The following is a 23,385-nucleotide window of genomic DNA, read 5'->3' on the forward strand; positions in this document are numbered from 1 at the left end:
GTTTATGTGTTATACTTGTCACTACGCTACAAACATCAAGGAAACACAAAACCCTACTCTTGTTTTTTTTTTTATTTTTACAAATCAAGGTTGGATTTTATGGATTAAGAAACACAAAAGTTAATACATACAGTGGAGAAGTATATGTAAATAAAATATATATAAGCACATTAGGGTGATCATAAAAAATAAGTTAACTTTGGAATAAAGAAAGACATTCTCCTAAATACTTTCATTCCATTTAGGGTCTGTAGATGGACTCTTATGGTTATGCGACTTCTAATTGCAAAGAATATCATTTGCATAATTTACACTTGTCGTCGTAAATACTGGATGCGACAGAGAAATGCAAAGGATTCAAAAATCAAACTTCTAATTGAGCTAGAAAAACAAATCTTGTGGCGTTGAAAACAGAAAAGCAGAATAATGTTTCGATATACAGTGGCTCCCATGAACAATTGGACAAGAGAATTTAAATTTTGGCAATGCAATTTCTCCTAGAAAATGTAAAGATGTAGTTAAACTTAATCATGATTTTATAAAAAAAGAAACCAAACGTCTTTGGAAATTGGAAACTTGGTTTTGTTGCATACAGGACATGACAGGACGTTAAGTCAGTATAAGAAGAAGCAAAAGTTTTGCAACGGAGCCATTTTACAGTCAATTACATAATTTTACGATTTAAAAAAGAACATCTTTCATATTGTGAGCAGAAAAGTAAAAGGAAAGAAGCTGGAGACAGTTTAGTAAACTAAAATCCCTTATAATCTAAGAAGCATCACCATAGAAGTAATGACTGAAATGGCCGTAGGGCCGTGTATAAAACAGCTATACATCAGTTCAAACAATAGAAACGAAAGAGCTAAGTTTGCTAATGAACAGATAACACAGTGTACATCTTCGAATAAGGTGGAAATACTTATTTTTGCATTGTTAGTTAACCCTTAGACATATGAAAATATTAATTAATATTAAGAAAAGTTAACCTCAAAGGATCACAATTTCAGATAGAAGAGTGTATGAAAAATGTTCCCATAAGCTTACTCGAGCTCCTGTGAAGCATGGCGATGGTGGGTCGGTCATGGTATGAGGATTAGTTGCAAGTTCTGGTGTTCGGAACTATTATATTGCGGAAGGTAGAATGTATCAAGTGGCTAACATCAATATTTTGAAATAACATTTTGGATCCAGTGTCAGTGAGCTCGGAATACAAGACTATTTTATCCTTTTCCTGGACAACTACCCAAAGCACTCATTTTGTACAGCAAGGTCGTGGTTATTTTATAACTGCCCTAAGGTACTTCAAAGACAGATAAAGTGACCTGACCTGAATGAAATCGATCATATTTGATATAAACTGGGACCTTGGAGTTGCTCTAAAGAACTTTAGAAACATTGAGTAAGGTGTGTCTTCAAGAACTGGCAACGAATAAGCCATGAAATATGATAAATTTATCAATATTTCGAAGCCTTGATAAAACCATTAAATCGGTAGAATACGCACTAAGTAATAAATATTTTGTGCCCGATTTTGTTTGAGGTGTTAAAATACTTCCGTTTTTTTTTTTTTTTTGTTTTATATAAAGTTGCTGTTTAACGGCTCAAATCGCAAAATGCGTTGGTTGCCACATAATTAACAACGCCTTTACCAATTTTTCCAATTCTTTTTTTTTTTAAATATTCGTTGAAGGTTTAAGTATGGTTTTTACGGTGACAAAAATTCCAATTATTGCCGGAAAAACCAGTTTTCTTTTTCCATACAAATATTTTCTTACTTAAACGTAGCCGGATTAAAGAATTTGATTTCAAGTCGTATCAAATTTTGAAAAAAAAAGAAGAAAAAAAGTTTTTATGTCGATTTGATGTTGTTTTTCTTGGATCTTCTGTTACCTTATCTACTGAGTTTGCTTTTGTCAACTGATAAACGGCTAAAACAAATCCTTATATCGTGTTTTGTGCATAGTGTTAGGGTTTTTGTTTAGTGCCAAAGTAATTTATATTTGACATGCCTCCTATAAGACGGAAGCAATTTAGGTAGAAGAACCCGAACTGCTACAAAACAAGGTAATTACCGATTTAATCGTACTGCACAGGAACGTGAAAGAATTCGGATATCACAAACGCGTAAAAGGCGAGCGCGACATTCAACTAATGATCGCTCAAGTTTGAATCCAGCTGCTTTTAGTTACAATGTGTCATTTGACTACAGTAACTACTAACTTGTTTTTATTGGTTTTATGAACTCGGTTTGCTCACACTGTAAGGCATTGAAATACAAAAACGAAGCTAATGGATTATTTTCTGCAAATGGTAAAGCGTGGTGGTGGATACCATTGGATCCACCACCAGAGCCACTCTACTCATTGGTTTCAGGAATATTAACAGATACCATACACTTTTTGACACATATCCAACACTATAATAATTGCCTTCAAATGACTTCATTTGGGGCAACAAATGCAGTTCGGGAAAATTTCATGCCAACTTTCAAAGTATATATTATAGCAGTTATTCATAATTATTTTAGCGAACAAAATTTTCTATCACCTATTATTATTGATAGATATTAGTTACAACTAAATATATGATTTTAAAAGATCAAATATTATTTAAGTTTGATCACTGACATTCCATACATTTATACCCCATTGCTTATTTATTTTATTTTAAAGTGTTTGGTACAAACATTTTTTTTTAAATAGAATGGGAAATGCAAATATACAAATTAGTGAAGAAATTTACAATAAAGGATTGATTTCAATTTTGGAGATGTGCTTAAAATAATGTCAAACAAACAATTAATTTACCCCATTCGTCCAATGCATGATGCTTTTAACCAAGAGTTGCATCGAGAAAAACTGGATGATCTTAACACATTGAAAGAATTAATTCAAACAAATCTTCCACTGTTGAATGAACAACAGAAGTATGTATTTGATTCTCTTATGAAAGTAACAAATGATAAAACTAGAGGGATTTACTTCTTAGACGCACCTGGTGGTACAGGAAAAACTTTTTTGATTTCAATAATATTAGCAACAATTCGCTCACAAAATGAAATTGCACTTGCACTCGCTTTTTCTGCGATTTGCTTGAAGGTGGTCGAACAGCCCATTCAGCACTAAGATTGCCATTAAACATGCAAATCAATGAAACTCCAACCTACAACATTTCGAAGAATTCTGAAATGGCAAAGGTTTTGCAGCAATGTAAATTGATTGTTTGGGATGAATGTACGATGGCACATAAAAAATCATTGTAGGCTTTATACAGAATATTAAAAGATTTACGAAGCAATTATATCATATTTGGTGTTGCAATGATTTTATTAACAGGAGATTTTCGTCAAACATTGCCATTGATTCAACGATCAACGCCAGCTGGTGAAATCAATGGATGTTTAGAGTCCCCCAATTTGTGGAAACATGTCAAAGTCTTTATTTAAGCAAGAATATGCGTGTCAAGTTGCAAAATGACCAATCTGGAAACATATTCTTTAAAAAACTCATTGACATTGGTAATGGCGAATTTTCTATACAAATGTTGACTGGATGCATTAACTTTTCTCAAAGTTTTTGTCAGTTTACGCAATCAAAAGACGAACTTATTCATAAGGTGTTTCCAGTTGTTTCTCAAAATTACAGAAACCATGATTGGTTTAACGAATGAGCTATATAGGCTGCAGAAAACATTGATGTAAATGAATTGAATTTCAAAATTCAAGAACAAATAACAGGCGAACCGAGAATATATAAATGAGTTGATTCAGCTACTACTGAAGCCCTAGTTCACACAGGACTGTAGCGCCACCTTAAGTAAGTAAGTGATTCAGCTACTAACCAAGATGATGTAGTCAATTATCCATCGGAATTTTTACACTCGCTAGGTTTGCCAGGACTGCCACCTCACAATCTTCAATTAAAAATTACAAATCTTTATGACAGGACGAAGCCTGTCGGGTCCGCTAGTTTAAAATAAAAACACGTTAAAATATGATAAAACACGCGATATGATAAGTTGCACCATCTTATTGAATCCAGGTATATCATGGTTTCCTCCTTCTACCCAATTTCGACCACAAAAGCTCTTTCGTCGGCAGTTAACCGTTCTATCCAAAAAAATAAGGAACAATGAAGCTTAACATCGATAACAGCTTCCAAATGGTAAACTTCGGCGAATAAAGAGGTTTCTCTGGAATCACGAAGATTTTGTTTATTTACGTTCTTTTTTTTCAATCCGCTTTAAAACGTTCACGATCCGGATAAGATTCAATGTGGCAAAAAGCACTGGATTGGAAGACCAGTCGTTTATTCTGACAAAATTGAGCTTTCTTCTTCTTCTTTTCTTATAATGCCACCGTAAGATTCGTTTCCATAATTCAAATAAAAATATAAAAATCCGTTCCATTCCTCTGACACATCCTGTTTAAATTATATTAACTGCATTATGTATTTATTTACAATTATAAATGATTGTTAATATAATGTAGAATGTTGAAATACAAGAAAATGTGTCTATAAAACAAAAAATCGAAACAAGCCATTGTATTGACCACCCTAATGTCAACACCGTACCTACAAAGATATGTACTGTGTGTGGATGCCTCTAAAAACAGTAAGCTGTAGTTTCCTAAGTCTGAGTTGAAATACCAACATTTTTTACTCCAGTTAAGTGAAAAGCAAATAGGTTGGTAGGTACATGGGGTAAACAAACTAATGGCTTTTGACACTTTTTTTATTTATCCCCTTATTGTTGTTTACCTCTATAATTGGCCAAATACAGAAAAACCATGAAAATGTGACTTGGTGAATGAAAATTAAACAGAAAAACCCAACTTAATTTGTTAAGAGAATATGTACAAGTTTGTCTGTTTTGTTTCGAAATCATAGAAAAAAGGATAACAAATTAAAATTGCAATTAATTCTTAAGTTTAAGAGTGTATGTGACGTGTATGTCTACTTTGTCGCGTTGCAAATTTGTTGTTGCCGTCGTATTTTTCCGGGACGCATTATTTTTCCCATTACTTTTATCTTTTTTAATGTGTATGCTTATGGCTTAGACAGGTGTAATGGTAAGAGTTAGAAGATGTTCAAGCATTATCCTTTAAAGCTTTTCTATTTGAAATCAAAACATGCGCATTGAATTTTTGAAGAGAAATCGACATACATAAACTCTTGGGAAAAGTTTCGAGAAGAAAAAATAAATAAATTAAATTTGTAATTTCTCTTGAAAAACAAAGTTCATTATTTGTCGTGGTTTCGATGAGGACAATTTTTAATTCTTACAAAATTTTATTTCTTGTCCAATAATAATGAATAAGCTAGTCTCATGTTCTTAGCATAATAATTATTTGATAATAAACGTCTATGTCTGTATTTTTAAAAGACTTGGTAACTTTGTTGACTTTTTCAAAACAGAAACTATTATGCCCACTAAAAAGTAAAGGAGTGTCAAAACACGGACTTCATCTCAAAGAAATACTTTAGTAGAATTCCATTCAAGACATTTCTAGCGCCTAGCCTAGTGTGGGCCTAAGTCATCATCAAACAAGATCTAACAAAATTGAATACTCAATCCTTTTTGAGGTTAATGTTAGTTGTCAAATTCATCCCACTAGCGTTCGAATTTATATAACATCAACTGTTAAAATTCAATCCTTAAAGAGAACTAAAAGCTCATAGCCTACCGTTCAATACAAAAAGCACAAGTCTCTTTATTCTAAAGTCGTTAGCTTTTAATTTTTCCTTTTATTCTATTTTTCGTTTGAAAATCGAAAACTTTCTTTCTACCTTCCTGTCAAAGTATCCAGCCTGGTGCACTGCAGTCGAAAAGGATAAACGCTTTAAAGCAGACGAAAGTACGTGTTAACAAAAAAAATACTCAATTCAAAAACCCTACTGTTCTTCAAAAGCAAAAACAAAAATCTTTAAAGATCTTAGATTCCATCTCTTAAAGTGTATAAAGAAATAAAATATTTTCAGTAAATTGAAAAAACATTTTCTTTTGAAAAAGAATTTATTAAAAAGTGATTTGAGAGCTAATTTTATTGTTTGTGGAAAAGCAAAGGAAACAAAAACTATTTTGCGAAAAATTTTCTAAAAAGTTGAAGCATCATCATCATCATCTTGCAGTTGTTGGATAATTTTCCCCGGTCAGATTTAACTCAATTGTTCTTGCATCATATGGTGGGCGGTTTGTTACCATCTGTGGCACTATTCGCCGACGACGAAATTATTATTAGTAAGTTGTGTTTCTTCTAAAAATAGAGTACATTTTTTAAAAGTACTATGCATGTACTGTACATACGTATAATATTTGCAAATTTAAATTTTGTGTATAACACTCTACCACCGTCGTGTCGCCGGAATGACGTGGCCAAGTTTATTTTAATTTTTTTCTTTTGCAGTGTCAGGCATTTTGCTATGTCTGATGTATGTGAAATTGTAAAATCAATAGTTTCATGTACCAACCTACCACTTGGAAGTAGCAGCCGCAGCAGCAGGAGAGATGCACTGCACATTTTGTTGGGTGGCAGGCTCAATAGCATATAGTAGTGGTATAGGCCTGGCGATCTCTATGGAATTTTCTATCGTCTATTCTGACTCGCTTTTGTAGTCTTTTTTTTTGCTGTATATTTTGTAGTTGTTCCATTCATCCCGGAATAGGAGTTCTAGAGTGTGAATGCTTTGAAGGGATTTGTATTTTGTTGATTTATGATTCGCTGTTATGCTGGTTTCTTTTTTTCTACTCTACATATAATTGCTTTGATGGAGAGTGGAGGGTTATTGTGAAGGGGAGAATTTATCTCTGTAAAAAGTTTTTAATTCTGCCACTTGGCATTTGTTTAACAACCAACAAAAAAGATAACACGACTGATGATGGAATGGAGTCGAAGCGGTTGGTGTAGGAGACAACCTGCAGGGGAGTCACGTCACAACGCATTTGGTAAAATTTGCGTTATTTTTTGTTTGCCCCTTCGCAGAGGGCAGGAGGCACCTACATATTTGCTTTTGATTATGGGTTTTAATATTTGCGCAATGAATAGTAGATGAGTCACAAGAGATGAGACGATATAAAAAACATAAGGTACTTGCCAAGGTTCTTAAATACATAATAAAGAATATATTTTTTTTTAAATACATAAAAAAAAACATGATTTTTTCGAGTCAGTCACTTTTGTATTATTCGATAAGGAGATAGAGGTTTACAAAGTTTAAAAAAAGTGTTAAATTAAGTTTTGAAAGGGGTATTTTTGAATAAAAGTTTTGATTGTAGTTCTGATTTTTACATAAACACACTTAATGTTCTTAAATTAGAATAAAAATTAGTTGTACAACGTTTTTGGTAACCCACGGTATATAAGTATCATTGACAATTGATCCTTGATAGTCCTGATGTGTAAAAAATGAGTGTCTCTGCGTTGGCTACTTAGCCTTGAAATTGTTTGTCATATACAAGTATTTATGCTATGTACATTTATTAAGTTCCTTGCCGGCTATCGAGATCGAGTATTTTTTGAGTCCTAGATGCGGGAATGTGTTCACAAAATTTAGTCTACACTATCATGACAATAAGAGTTAATTTTTGTTTTTTGCCAATTCAACTTCCATTCCGAAATATGGAGTAGCAGTTTACTGGAGTGCGCTGGACACAGCAACAAACTGTGACCAATTCAGCAAAGTTCAACGAACTACCTTCTTATGTATGAATTGAATAGAGCATTACCCCCTTCGCCGCACTTGATGTTCTATTCCATCTTATACCGCTAGATAAAAACGTTAAAACATGTAATTGGCTCATATTTACCACTTGACTATTCTGAACTCATTCAGATATCTGAAAAGTAATGTCGACTACGTAACTCCTCATCCAGAATTCTATCCCTTCTAGGTCTATCTGGAAGAATAAATCATTTTTGGAAGACGAAGTTATTGCCTTCTATACAGATGGATCTAAAACAGACGACGGGGTCGTTGGAGGCTTGTATTATGACTTCTTTCCAATCGCTAAAGTGTTCCACACAGAACTTTTGGCCTTTAAAGAAGCCATGTTTTGGCTCAAGAAAAACGTGGTATCGACTACTGATATCTTCTCAGATAATTAGGTTGCTATAAAATCATTGTACTTCGTATCCATAAACTCAGAAACAGTTAGAAACTGTAGAGCTTTTAGGTATCAATTTGACTATCACCTTACACAGATCAAATTCGATTATTTTGACTGTCAACAATCACCTTAGCCGATTCCACCCCAGCTGAAAATTCAACAAATTTTGGTACCGGTTTATAGAAACATTCCAGGAAACTGCAAAGCTCACAAACATGCCAAAAAAGAAATGTCAAAATAAACTTTATTGTACAAACAAATCTAACATCGGACCCTTAGCTAACAGATTGAATAATACCACCACTTGTATGGCTTAACTCTCAACACGCCCTAATACGTAGGCAAGCTTTTTGACTTCGAGCAAATGATTTTTGAAGAAGATGCTGAGATGAAAAAAAAGAAAAAGACAGTATCTTATCTTCTATGAAAGACGAAGAAGACTTCAAAATTTTGACATTTATTGACTTAATCATTCCAAAGCTAGCACTAATTGGTTTTAACCAATGAGGTAGATCTTTAGATCCATGTAGCATATCATTACGAACAAATTTTTGGTCTTCTAACACCCAGTTTCACAGTGGAAGTTTAAACTCCACTTTCGGTTTAAACTTCAGTTCAAGAATTTATTCGGTTTCACAGTTTCGTTTAACCCTTGAACTCAGTTCAATTTGCAGTTGAAGTAAACCGAAAGTATTCTGCCGTTAAAACCTCAGTTCAGCGTTTGGAAACACTTCCCACGATGACATTTAAATTTGTTTCTAAAGCTGAATTTGTTTTTATTTTTTTTCTTAAGTAGTCGTATTTAGTTTTCAACGCTTCCGTTGTCCGGGAATTGGATCCACTCTTCGAATTGAACTTATTGCAATGGAATCCCATTCTTCGGCTTTTTGTTTCAAATGTACTTTGTCAGTTCTTTTTTTGTTCTCCAGAATATTCTTTATTTTCAAAACTAACTTCATCAAAAAATCTATCTACTAAATCTGCTGATGAAAAATTACTCGTTATTTTTTTTGGTACATCCTTTTGTTTTAAATTTATTTCCATTTTAAAAATTCGTTCGTCAACAAATCAAAATATTTGTTGATTTCTTGTACTCCAGAGGGAGAACTAGAAGACAAGGAAAGACATTTGTAAAACTTCTTAAAAGTGAAGATCTGGTCTGGAACAATGCTGCCAGCTACTTATCATAAAATCTTCACTGTGAAACCCGACTAGTTAAACTAAAAAGAATTTAACTCAGTTTAAGATTCAGCTAAACTGAAGTTTAAACCTCCACTGTAAAACTGGGGGTAAATGTGTTGCCTTTCTCTTTCAGCAGCCACCTTAACCTAACCTAACTTACCATTCCAAACATTAAAAATAACTTCTTTCTATTTTAAGTAGACGAAAACATTCGATAAGATGTTTATCAGTTTCTTACCTATCGTTAAAATTCTCCATTTAGGTTATATTCATTTTATTCTATTTAATTTGGATATAAAATCCATTCCCATAATAGAACTTAAATTAATTTCATTTCATATAACACCAAATGAAGAAAATATTCCATCAGCCATGGCGCTTTAGAAATAATCCTTGGATATTATTGGCTCTCTACCTCTCTGCAGCCAAAGGTTCCATAATTCAATAAATTCTTAGAAAATTCATTATTCATTATTTTCTTTTCAATTTTTTTTCTCAATAATTTTCGATCATTCTATTTTTGTAAGGTAAATCATTTTCCGAAATGTGAACCCTTTTCATTTATTTCTCTCAAAGAATATAAAATATATTTGAAGATGAATTTATTTGTGGTGTTTTCCTCTCCTCGAGGCAACGTAAAAATCCGATCCATGATGAAATTTTCAATTTGTTACTTTACAAATTTAAATATATGTACGCATTCTCTTTTGCCTTCTCCCTTCTCTTCTTCCGTACTTTAGTTTGTAGGAACGAAATTCAAATGATTGAATGGAATATGATTGAAAAGGATTTCTTTTCAATTTCATGGAATTGACAAATACCACCTCAATTGCTTCCACCTGCTTCTCTTTCTTCTTATTCTAAATATTTTCTATAAGCAAAGGACACACAATATTCTTATTTAAGAAAATAAATTATGGATAGTTCAGAACAATTGAAGCTTGATAAAAGGGCTAAATAAATGTGATTTGCTGGTGCGTGTTAAATATCTTACGTTGGAGAAAAATTTAATAAATCATGTGTCATAACCAATAAGGGAGATTGCAATTGAGTCTTGAGTGTGCGAGATAAAAGTGAAAGCATAGAGGCAAAATGAGCTCTTATAGAAGTTCGCTCTAGTCAGAACAAATAAGATTTAAAATTCGATTAATAGCACACAAACAAAAATTGAAATATCAAATGAAAAGAGTACAATCCGATTGGATTCAAGCAGATCAAAGAATTTGTGTGTCACATCTTAACACCACGTGCTGTGGTGGCTTGAAGATTGTAAATTGTTTTCTTTTATGCAAATCGATATACAAATCTACCTAATGTCTCCTCAAATTAATTTTATCAATGCTATTAATTTTGTTTTCTTTTGAAAGCGCCTTAACTTAGCACATGTATTGCCAAAATATTGTCATTTATGTTTAACAGATCAGTGAGAGTTGAATCTTTCATCACCATTGACTTTTGATCTACAAAAACTTTGGTATAATGTTATTCCATAGTCTTAGTTAAGCCAATCATGTTGATATTGAATTACTATATTTACATTTTATTCAACTGCAATTTAAGTTTGTCCTTTTAGGGACGGCCTGTATTTTAAGGAATTTTTAGGATTTTATTTTTACGACCAGTAAATAGATATAACTTTAGTAAGTTTATTATCATTTATTAACATAGTTCGACAGTATGTAGAAGTATAAAATTCTAATTAAAAATATTGTAAAGAACACGAGTTACACCGGTGTGAACAACTCCACCTCGAAAAAATGTTCTTGCACTTCCTCCACGACTCCGGCTGATTGGCTTATCTAAAACAAAACAAAAGTAAACAGCGTTTTAATCTGTGAGCCTAAATGCATGGAATGAACTATCATCAAATGAATATACCAAAAATTGGACTTTTGGGAGCGATTTAAAAATAAAAACGCGAATTTTAAGTTTTTTTTTAGTTTTTGCTATACAAAAATCAAATTTTTTGAAATTTTTGCTTGTCGATAGTTCATTCCATGCGTTTGCATGTGCTGAATCCAACCAATCAAATTTCAAGTCATTCAGTCAAGCCGTTTTTGAGATTTGATGGAGGAAAGTTTGAAAAACAAAGTTTTGAGAAAAACTCGTTTCAAGTCCTCTTAACTATAAAAATATCAACTTACCTTTTAATCGGCGATGCCTGGTCCATAGAATATTCCTTCCTCTTCCTCTTGAAACTCTTTTAAAGCAGATTGTCCAGCTCTTGAATCAATTCTGGCTTATTTAACGGCACCACTTACGCGTTGCTCACAAGATTCGCTTTTCATCAAGTTCTTAACATAAGGGGGTTCCGCGGACTATAGGCCATCCCATAACCGACATTAATTTCAAATTATCTTCAAACTTACTTATGGTGACGCTACAGTCCTGTGTGAACTCTTACCCAACAAACTTCTCCATCTAGCTCGGTCCCTACCTAGATGTCTCCAGTTTCGCGCTCCAAGTTGGGTGAGGTCACCTTCCACTTGTGCGCGCCAAGAATTATCTTCAAAACCTTCATTAAAAATTTCATTTTATCAGTAAGTTTACATGGTCTTTTTCCACCGATTCCTTTATTTGTTTTATCTTTTTTAACAGCCCGAAGTCATATATTTAAAACGACTTCGAATTTTGAAAAATCCCTTTACTACCGTATTCTAGACATATTAAACTAGCAATTTATGAAAAAATAAAAAAAAATGGGATGCCCCCCTTAATGCGTTTCCGATTTTCTGTAAATCAAAGTGCTTTCATTTGGATATTAAAAATTCAAGAAAAAAAATGAATTTGTACTTTATTTTCAAGGGAAAAGAATGTCATTTAGTCCTCATGCCTTTTTCATGAAATTTCATGGAAAATTTGCATATATCCTGAATTGTGCAACATAAAGCTTTTACCAGGTTACTACCTTTTGTGAGGAATTGACAAATCCTCGGTTTTTTGCAAAAATAATAACACACATAACTTAACTTAACAAAATAATAAACATTAAGTCAATGGGCACAATCGGTGTAAACTTTTTTAGAAATTAAATCAAAAACAGAAATTTTCTTTTACTTAGACAGTCAATTTTTGTATCTAGTTTTTCATAGCTTATTTTTCTTGCTGAACATATTTTGAATGGAAGATTTTTGTAATCCCCCACAGTTAAGACTTTTCCAAAAGTATGGACTATACCATGGTTTTCAAGAACGATTCTATATTATTCTGGTGAACTGTTGACTTCTTTCCTTCTGTACTCCTTTTACAATCTTCCGAAAACTGTACCAGGTGGCAAATAGTCTCGTGATTTTCTTGAAAACATAACTTTTTTTCCAAAAAAGAACACAGTTCCACCATCATTATAAGTTCTTATTCTGAGAAGCACATGAGTTGTGTTGAGTGTTTTCAAATATCTCAATATTATTGAAGCACTTCATTTCCTCCTTTTAAACCATCAAAAATTTGCACAGAAATGGTCAATGGTTTGTTTCCAATAATTTTCCAAAAATTCCTAGAAAAACACCATGCAACGGACCTCGATTGTCGATCGTCTCTTATGGGGATGGCGCAGCAATTTAACATTCACCACAGAGACATCACAGGAAATTGAAGAACCGATGAACCGTCATACCTATTTCACTTGAAAGGGGTATAGCTACATGTAAACTTCTGCTAAAAGGGACAGCTTTTACGATAGCAAACTCTAGGTGGCACAATTTACCAACATGCTCAGCCACAAAACTCATATGGCCTTCACTGGACCTAAACCGCTCCAAAGACTTGTTATCTCAAAGCAGACTTCATATTAGCTCCCTAATAGGTGTTCTTACGGGACACTGTCTTATAGGTAAACACGCAATACGACTTGGTGTAGCTCCTTCTCCAGGAGCTGTATGGTCGGGAAAGAAGGGGAGACAATCTACCTTCTCTGCACTTGCCTGCTCTTTCATTAGACGCAGACTTCATCTGGGAGACTACCTTTTTGATAATCCCAGTAAACTAGCTAATAAGGATATTTTTTCGCTTTATAAAAAGCTCAAAATGGTTCGACTGGTATGAAGTATTTCTCTAGTTTCATGTGGCATCACAATGAGCCTTGTCTTTTAGCCTAAGTGTGTGGATTCTGTATCTGCAGCCACTTTAACCTTACCTAACCTAACCGTGCTTAAATTTTAACCTGATATACCTTAACAAAATAGTACCCGTGGCATGATGGTTAGTGCGTTGGACTGTCATGCAAGGGGTCTTGGGTTCAATCCCTGCCTGTGCCACCTTAATTAAAAAAAAAAAAAAAATAATTTTCGCGGGTACTGCCTCTTGCGAGGAATTGACAAATCCTTCAAGAGTAATTCTTGTCATGAAAAAGTGCTTTCTGAAACTAGCCGTTCGGATTCGGCCTAAAATTGTAGGTCCCTTCCATTCCTGACAACAGTACTCGCACACAGGAATGGTTGAGAGTTGTAAGTCACTAGGCCCTGGTTCACAACGGACTGTTGCGCCACCCCATTTGATTTTGATACCTTAATAAAAATATATGGCAGAGCCGGACTTAGGTATAGTTGTGTCGAGTTTTGCAAAATTATACAAAATTTGTTGAGTATTGCAAAACTGAATTTTTTTTTGAGTTTTGCAAAAACGCTTGTCATGAAATCACGAAAAGTTCTTTCTCAATTTAGCCGTTAAAACTGTAGGTCCCTAAAATTACTTTAAAGCCACTAGGCCCTGATTCTGTAATAGTTGGTGCGCCTCCTAACTTAGTTATTTTTAAGGTCCAATCAGAATTGGGAGAATTGGGAGGCTTTCTAACAGCCATTCTTTCATTTTTCTATCCCGAAATGCGACTATTCTGCTTAGAATTCGAGGTGAAAATGGCCCCATCACTGAAAAATATTTTTTTATGAAAATACGGATCTAAGTCCCAGCTATTAAAGTAACGACTTTGCTGGTGATCGATTGGCTTGAGTTTTTGTGTTAATTAAATTTTAAAACCTTTAAGACCTAAGTCTTTCTGTTAAGTACGGAGTAATGCTTAAATAAAACCTCTTATTAGTAAACCTAATACAATCAAGACAGAGTTCAGAATCATATGAATTTATATAAAGAATTTTAGTTGAAATCCTAGATCGGAGAAAGAAAAAAATATGATTTTTTTTTCAATTTCATAATTCATTAACATTATTACTGCACTTAACGAGTCTTAGCATAGAACCGACAGCATGACGATGATAGTTTGAGCAAAAAAATAACCTAAAACCAGTGTTTAATACGATTACTTTCCTATTTCTAGTCCGGCATTTTAATTAAACCCAACATTCCTTGGAACTACCTACCCATAACCAATTTCGTTGCAATTTCCATACGTAATTGATTTTTCATTCTCTTTTCTTCTCCCTTAAGTATTTCTCTGTTACCAAGCCAATCATCAAACTCGACCACCCGAAAGTCTTTATGATTTTCCTACTTTACTCCTGTTTACATAGAAAAAAAAACTTAACGCGAAGGATAATTCCTAGCTCGTCTAGAGAGTCCTTTCCAGAGATGGATGATTGGTTATTATAATTAATAGAGTTCACTATAAAATTTCGTTCTATTACTTCCGAACGTAGACAACAACGACCGACGACGACGGAAGGAGTTTTAACTAATAGTTTACTTCACATGTGGGTGTACTTTACCCCCAACAACGTACCTACGTACATAGATGCAAATGGGATGCGGGAAGTTTATCTTTTCAATTTAAAATGCATTTAGTTCGTCATTCGTCCATTTTCCATCAGCACACAAGGTCATATGCCGACGACGACGATGATGACGACGTCATGTATTTCTTTTTTCGTTCTGTTTTCCAACAACCCCACGTTAAAACACGTAAAACAGAGTTGAATAAAATGCAAAGCTTTTAGTTGAACCCTATGGAATAATAGCGGTGCCGTTGCAATTAAACGTTCGTACTTTGAAAGGAACTAAATGTATTTTCATGCTTGCGATGCATTTTTCCGCAGCCACAAAATGACCTTTGTGTAGAGCAGAAAAATTAACATCATTAACGCGAACTGAGTGGTTTTGCGTGTATACAGTATTTCCATGCTCGTATATTTATTTTTGCTGTTTTATATTATATAGAAAAAGGATTTATATTAATTTTATTTATTTTTTTGTTTAATTTACAGAAACACCAGTACACAAAGGAGCACCTCCATCTCCACCTCAACGGAGCAAGTTAGTTAGATCGTGCATGAATTCACATAGGCGATACTTAAGTCATAGGTAAGTTGAAAAAAAAATAATATTTCTTTTTGTTTTATTTCAATTCAATGTTTTTGTTTTTTTTTTTGGTTTAGCTAAGAATTAAATCACACACAACTAAATCAATAAAATAAATTAAAATAATTTTGCAGTTAAAGGAGTACAAAATCCGCAATGCGGAATACTTTTTACCAACGAAAAAGTAATTGATTTGTAGTTACAAGGAAAACCTTGAGAACTCACTATAATAGTATTTTTTGTTTTGTTATAAATGTTGAATAGGCCTTGCTTAGTTTGAAATTCGAAAAAGTATTTTGCATTGAAAAAACTAATGACCGCGGTTGCTCTTTTATTCTTGGAGTGGTTTGAACTTTATTTAAAGAACAAAATAGGTATATCATTGGACAGAAGGCTCTTCTTCCGGTTTCACTTCAGTACTTTAGTGTAAAAGCCTCTATTACTCGGTACTTCCAAATCGGATTTGAATATTGGTGTACGTTCGTTAAATGGCTTTTTCGACTGAGAAACTGCGCTTTTGTACAGCGTCTAAAGTTCGATGTTGAATCTATTCCTGCAAATAGAATAATTAATACAGACTCAAACTGTCTCCAAACAAACGCCAAAGGCTTTTCCTAATGCGTTAAATAGTAATGTGCTTCCTTTCAATGGCATATTCTCAATTAGCTAATATTTATATCATAAAACTGTTCTTCGCACTAACCATCACGCCATGGGCACATTAGATGTATATAATATTGAAGTATTAGCCATTCTACTTATTGTCTGTATTCCTTAAGACTGAGCGTTCGAGAAATCCCATATGTGATGGAATTAAGATGGGTGAAGTTCGACGTTATTTTTCTTTTCTTTTTAAAAAAAAAAAATGTTGCAATGGGATTTGGACAATTTTAGCTTCTAATCGAATATTCGATTCGATTTTCATTATAGGAACCTTTAAAGAATTAAAATCAAACATTATATTTACAAATTGACGGTGTAAAAACAGTGTTACAACAAATTCAATACATCTTTCTTGATATCTAATCTATTTTTATTAAAATCAATTACAAACTCAAAGCCGTTAAAAGCAATACAAGAAGCAGTTATTGGATTATGTTTCGTATAATTTCTAGGACGCAAATTTCTAGATGGAACATACATATTAAACTGGTCTCATAAGGTGGCATATTTGAATAATTATTAAGCTTTCGTAAATCTCTTCTGAATCTTTTCAATCCTTAAAATACTTGATTATGTAAAGAGATTCCATATTATGCAACAATATTCAAGTAAAGGTCTACAAAAAATAGATACAAAAAGAGTTTTTGAAGTATAAGGATCTTTGAATTACTTAGAAGTTCTTGAAAAAAAATCCCAACATGGCGTTAACTTTTGAAATAACATTATTAATTTGAAAAGAAATATTCATATTCGAATCAAAAATCACACCAAGATCCTTTTTATTTGTTAACCTCATTAAGAACTGATTCTCAATTTTGTAATCAAAACATTTTGGATCCTTTATTTTAGAAGACATAACAATACTACACTTTTTTCCATAAAAATTTAAATCATTTATAAAACACCACTTGGTGATATTATCAATATCCAATAAAATCTTACTAGCATCTGATAAAGAACTCACAGAACTAAAAATCTTGAGATCATCAGCATATAAAAGACATCTAGAACTTTTAATACAATTCGGTAAATTATTTATAAATAAAATGAAAAGTGGTCCAAGATGACTACCTTGTGGTACACTGGAAAAATTTTGTATTTCATTGGAAAGAACTTCAACAATTTTAACACATTGTCTTCGTCCAACCAAATAGCTTCTGATCCATTTTAGGAGCTTGGTGTGGAAGCCAAGTAATTCAAGTTTTTTTTATCCATTTCACCCTCAATCAAATGTATTGGTCCAAGGCCAAACTAAGAAAATGGACCCAAAGACGTCACAATTCTTGAACGTTTTCTGGATGTATTTGGTATTTAGTTCTTTCAAAGGAAGCCTTCTAACGGTTTGTCTGCCTCACTTCCGAACAAATGTATCTTTATTTCGTCCATCCACAAAACATTCCTCCTTCTGGCCCACTCCGAGCAAAATGATCGTGGGCGAATTTAAACCGCGTTGTTATATTTTGTTTTCTTTAAAAAGGGCACAATTCTTGCGCTCAAGCAAGTTAGCTTCAACAAGTCTTCTACGAACAGTTATGGAAGTTATTGGAAGCTATAGTTTGTTTTTTTTTATTTCCCTTGAAGACTTGTGAGCGTCTTTTTTTGAAGCGCAAATGATTTTTCAGTCTTTTCTTGGGTTCTTTTGCTTGGTTTTCCCAGCTGTTTTTTGGCTCTCAGTTTTCAAATTGCGTTTACAATCAACTTGAAAAATCTGCTCATTATTCTGTGAATTTTCCTCAAAGATTTTCCCTCACAACCAACATAGAACTAAAATGACAGCTTTCTCTTCTAGGAAACAATTCTTACCGCGACCCATGTTTTCAGAATTAATTGTAATATTATTAAAATAATTTGAATTTACTTCCTAAAGTGAACTTTTTGTTTTTTTTTAAAGTAAAAAAAAAAATATTAAAAACTAATGTTTTTGATACTAGTTAAATATATTAAGGTCTGTTTTCAAATGTGTTTCTACTTAATGAACACCAAAAACAAAGTCTTACCTAAGGAACGGTTGATCTCCAAACAATCAACAAGCCAAAAAAAAACCATGTTATTTTGCATAAAAGAGTCTAACTATTTTTTGATAAAGGTTAAAACTACTTCTAATACATGTTTTTGTTTTTATTTGGTTTTACTCTTAGCAACTGCCTCTGTGTCTATTTTAATGTCCATATCTGTATATGTATGTATCATCCAATTTTAAGCTTCATTTAAATGAACCTTACGACTTAGTGTACTCTAAGAAAGAAATCAAACTCAAAATTCCATACGGAATTATTTTCATTATTTAAAGTTTCCAAAGAATTTTATAACATCAGCCATTAAAGAATTTCTTATACAATATCTTTTTTTCTATTCTTAAGCTATAACAAAAAGAGCAACCGATTTTAATGGATACTTAGAAAGCCTTGGCTTTAAATCCAACTTGTAAACAAATCTTAATTTTTGAAATTTGTGTCAGACAACAAATTTCAGAATCTATTCCCTCACTGTGATAGTCCCCTAAAAGGAGTTTTCGTCTGTGTAATAGGAAAGGCCATGAACATACAACGCAAAAATTGTGTTCTCTTCCTCATCCATACAAAAATCATTTGCAGGAGCTCCAATTCGAAATCAATGGCTAACTAAAACTGAGGATATGTTGAATTTATCGTGTAATCGGTTTTAAACATTATGAACTTCAGCTATGCAAAGATTTAAACATTTGTGATTTTTGTGGTATTTATCAATAACGCAATTTAAAGCTGGAGAAAGCTAAGTGAATTGAAGACTTTGTTGTAAAAGTTATATGAAAATTATATCCTAGTTAATATAACCAATAGTTTTTGAATTAATCAAACATATTATCAAAAACTCTTCTCCAAACATTAGTATCATTTCATCATCAAAAACAAACATTATTAAAAAATTTAATTTTTGAAAAAAACGTTACTTAAAAAAAAAACAAACAAATCATAAATCTTCAATCAAATCCCTCAAGGTAATTTATCCTTCAAAACTTTAATTTTTATTTCATACATTTTTTATACGATTTATAATAAAACAAAATTAAAAATATTTCATTTTTCCTTCTTTTTTGCAGGACTTCAAAATTTTCCAGCAACAGACACCGGAAGCTTCAACCTTTTAGAGAAACGTGAGGCAATTATTCTAATAAAACGCCTGCGTTAACAAATAAAATAATATAAAAATTAATAAAAAAAATTGATGTATTTAAAAACCAGAAAAATTTTACAAAAAAACTAACATAAAAATTATAATTTAAAATAAAAAAAAAAAAAAACACAAAAATAATAACAAATTAAACTACTGTGTGTGGTTAACAATAACAAAATCAAACCAAATTTTTGTCCTTTTGAACTCAAGGAAAATTTAAGGAAGAAATAAAAATAATTATTTCTTAATTACAAACTCAAATATAATATTTAAACAAAAATTATCACACAAAGCTTTAATCTTAAAGCCAGAAACAAAACACAAAAACAAGCAAATCAAACAAACTTCATGAATTTAATAACAAATATCTACAGTAAATCAAAAAATAAAAATTTAAAACCCTTAACCTCTTCAAGAGTGTTACGGCAGCTGCACACTAATGTTAAAACAGATCAAATAGGGTCAATAGCTTAAGCGCGCAGAGCGAGCTCCAAAAAGCCACAGAAAAGCAAAGAAGCAAGCAAGATTAAGGAAGCTATAGAATTCCAATAGGAAGCAGGAGAAAATTATATCCAAAACGAAAGACAAAGCGGTAAAGTTTGAAAGGAAAAGTCCAAGAAGCTGTTTTGAAGAACGAAAAAAAAACACGAGATCAAATTTGAGATCGTCATTGAAGCACAAGAATAAGAATCATTTTAAATAAGAACTTATAAACCTCGATAAAGACAAGAAATCTTAAGATGGGTTCGGTTAATGTCAATCGTAATGTCACTGACATTTTCTATCGCTACAAGATGCCGCGCATCAATGCCAAGGTAGAAGGAAAGGGCAACGGCATCAAGACTGTCATTGTGAATATGGCTGAAGTTGCCAAGGCAATCGGGCGCCCAGCCACTTACCCGACCAAGTACTTTGGTTGTGAACTCGGAGCTCAGACTCAATTTGATTATAAGGTAAGCAAACATAAGAAAATCTTCTGTTTAGTACTCAATCAATTTAAATACTTTTTTATTTTTAGAATGAACGCTTCATTGTAAACGGCTCTCATGACGCCACTAAACTGCAGGATCTGCTCGATGGCTTCATCCGTAAATACGTTCTCTGCCCGGAGTGTGACAATCCTGAGACCGATCTTACCGTTAACGCTAAGAACGGATCTATCTCGCAGTCATGCAAGGCTTGTGGATACCATGGATTACTGAAAATTCACCACAAGGTGAACACTTTCATTATCAAGAATCCTCCAACAATCAATCCGGCTACCCAAGGATCGTCATTAACTAAAGGCAAACGTGGAAGGAATTCAAAGAAGAACGGCGAAAATGGCAGCATGTCGGACTCGGTAAACAATTCGATGGCTAACAACTCGGGCGACTCGGATGGTGGCACTAACCATGCCAGCCAGACGGAAGCCGAAATAAACGCTGCCATTCCAACAAAGGCCGAAGATGATGATGACAATTGGACAACTGACACCTCGGCTGAAGCCATTCGCGCTCGTTTGCAAGACTTAACAGATGGAGCCAAGACAATGACCATCTCCGATGACTATGATAAGACAGAGAAAGAGCGCATTGATATCTTTTACGAGTTGGTAAAGCGCAAGATTGATGAGAATCAGCTAGACTCTGTTGCTGTCCATAAGGAGTTGGCCATTGAAGCTGAGCGCTTGGATATTAATCACAAGGCCACTTTGGTATTGGCTGAGTTGCTTTTCTCTGCTAACATCACCAACGAGGTGCGCAAGCACCGTAATCTTTTGTTGCGCTTCACTCATAACAATTCTAAGGCACAACGCTACTTGATCGGTGGCATCGAGCAAATCATCGCTTTGCACTCTGCCAAGCTAATGGACAAAGTTGCTGGAATTCTCAAACTCTTCTACGACATCGACATCCTCGAGGAGAAAGCCATTCTTGATTGGGCCCAAAAAGTGAGCAAGAAGTACGTCTCCAAGGAGGTTGCCGCCGAAATCCACGAAAAGGCAAAGCCTTTTATTCAATGGTTGCAGGAGGCCGAGGAGGAGGACTCCTCTCAAGATGAAGATGATGATTCCGATTTGGAGATCGAATATGATGATCGTGCTCACATTCAGCCAATGAAGAAGGCTCCAGCTCCTTCAGCCAAGAAAATCATCGATGATGACGATGACGGTGAAGAAATCGACATTGATGGCATCTAAATGACGTGGCTGTGCAAAGACCTACTTTCTGTAGTACTGCTCTTTTTTATGTTTCATTTGTTGATAATTTAAAAAAAAATCTATTTCTAACTCTCAAGATAGTTAAAACACTTTTTCTCCTTTCCTCTCCTATACATATATACTTCTATCTATAAACATGTTACTTTTTTCCTTGAAATTGGATTTGGTTTGAAACATTTAGTATTTGTGGTTATAATAAAAACATTACAATCTTTTTATTTAAAATATTTTTACATCAATGTCAAATTAAAAAAAAAAAACAGTAGATTACAATACTTTTCTCAATTTTTAAAATTTTATTTTGAAATCAATACGTAATGTAATGATATATTCTTCTTTTAAAATACAAATTTCAATTCATTTGATGAACACAACATAACACACGTATATAGATATATAAACCAATATATTTTTTGCAGTTTCTTATATACATGTATAATTATAAATTAATTCAAAGATTTTTAATATGTTTCGGATTACAAATAAATAATAATAAAATGAACAAAATCTGTTTTCTATATTTTCTAAATCTATTTTAATTTACAGTCTTATTTAATAGAATTCGCTTAACAGATGAATAGTTATACAGTGAATAAGGATTTATGTGGGCTCTATGTAACGTTGCGAAAATTCCTATTTATAAAAAAATTCTGCTATAAATTTTAGTTATACAATGCTTATATCAAAAAGAGTACCAAAATGTCTATAAAATCAGCTTGTTGTCATAACAACTAAAATATAACAAAATAATTCCAATTATTTTTGTGATATTTTCTTTCAAAAATCTATATATTTTTTAAATTCTTCGTTTCTTCGGCTCACGAGCTAAACTGGAGAGGCATTATTGTTTTTATTTTAATTTAAAAAAGAGAGGAGAGAAATCAAAATGACATTTACGAAATAATAATATCAATAATTTCCTTATGTAGGCTCTATTCAACTTCAAAACGCGTTTAGCTTATTATGGGGCTATGCAACCTTGTATAAGTTTTATAAATAGTATTTTTGCGTTTAGAGGCATTATAGAGATTACATAACTTTATGTAGGCTCTATACAGCTTTTTTAAATAAGAGTGTTAGTGTAACGAATTTAATTTTAAATTTAGAAATAACCCAACTATGTACAGTAATCTAACGAAAGAAGTAATTCTTTACTTTTAATGTTTTAAAAGTTATTGTTCAACATGGAGCAGGTAATGTCATGATATAGAGCTCTATGGCCTAAACTGGAAAGTGGATCTTTAAATTCGTTGCAACATTATGGACATTCTATGCGTCGTCCGCAGAAAAACTGGATTTACCAGCAACATTTTACTTTCAACAAGATAACAATCCTAAACATACATATGTATGGGTGATTAAACAAAAGTTGGATAACTCGATGTCATCAACTAATATATACAAAGTCTTATTATATTTTATTGAGATTACAATTTATTTTAAAACAATGGAAAGACCTTTATTTAGTCAACTAATTTCAGCTCTTCATTTTGAATACAAGTTATTAAAAAAACACAATTAGTTCTTAAAACGTCAGTCCTTTGGCATGTCACAACCCTGAAAACCAACAATTAAGTAGCTGTCTAATAAAAATTATCAATGATTTGAGAAAACTTGTCAATTAACTACAATCTGGGATGTATGTATATAGTTAAATATATACTACAATTTTCATAATGCAGTGTTCTCCACTTTATTTAAAAAATTGGAAATTTCGTGTTCAGTTTCATTCGTCAGTCCGTTGTGTTATTTTAATTTAAAATTTGTGCGAAAATTGCCGACTCAACGTCAAATCCCACTTTGAATTTTAATGATGGTAATAAAGTTAGTTG

General features: G+C 32.8%; 2 protein-coding genes across 2 annotated transcripts in view; both read left to right on the top strand.

Moving 5' to 3' along the window:
• The window catches only part of LOC129942141 (eukaryotic translation initiation factor 5), a 39,352-nt gene extending 17,292 nt beyond the window's left edge, over positions 1-22,060 (top strand). The window contains exons 2-4 of the mRNA XM_056050952.1: positions 15,441-15,537; positions 19,277-20,303; positions 20,369-22,060. Coding sequence (XP_055906927.1) covers positions 20,091-20,303; positions 20,369-21,532 — 1,377 coding nt within the window. The 5' untranslated portion in view covers positions 15,441-15,537; positions 19,277-20,090 and the 3' untranslated portion in view covers positions 21,533-22,060. The remainder of the gene's footprint in view (positions 1-15,440; positions 15,538-19,276; positions 20,304-20,368) is intronic.
• Positions 1-23,385, top strand: part of LOC129942140 (alkaline phosphatase) — a 65,313-nt gene that overhangs the window by 17,294 nt on the left and 24,634 nt on the right. Inside the window, exon 2 of the mRNA XM_056050948.1 lies at positions 15,441-15,537. The gene's annotated coding sequence lies outside the window, so the exon portion shown is untranslated. The remainder of the gene's footprint in view (positions 1-15,440; positions 15,538-23,385) is intronic.

The sequence above is a fragment of the Eupeodes corollae genome, chromosome 1 (assembly GCF_945859685.1).
Source record: "Eupeodes corollae chromosome 1, idEupCoro1.1, whole genome shotgun sequence".
NCBI classification, from domain to species: domain Eukaryota; kingdom Metazoa; phylum Arthropoda; class Insecta; order Diptera; family Syrphidae; genus Eupeodes; species Eupeodes corollae.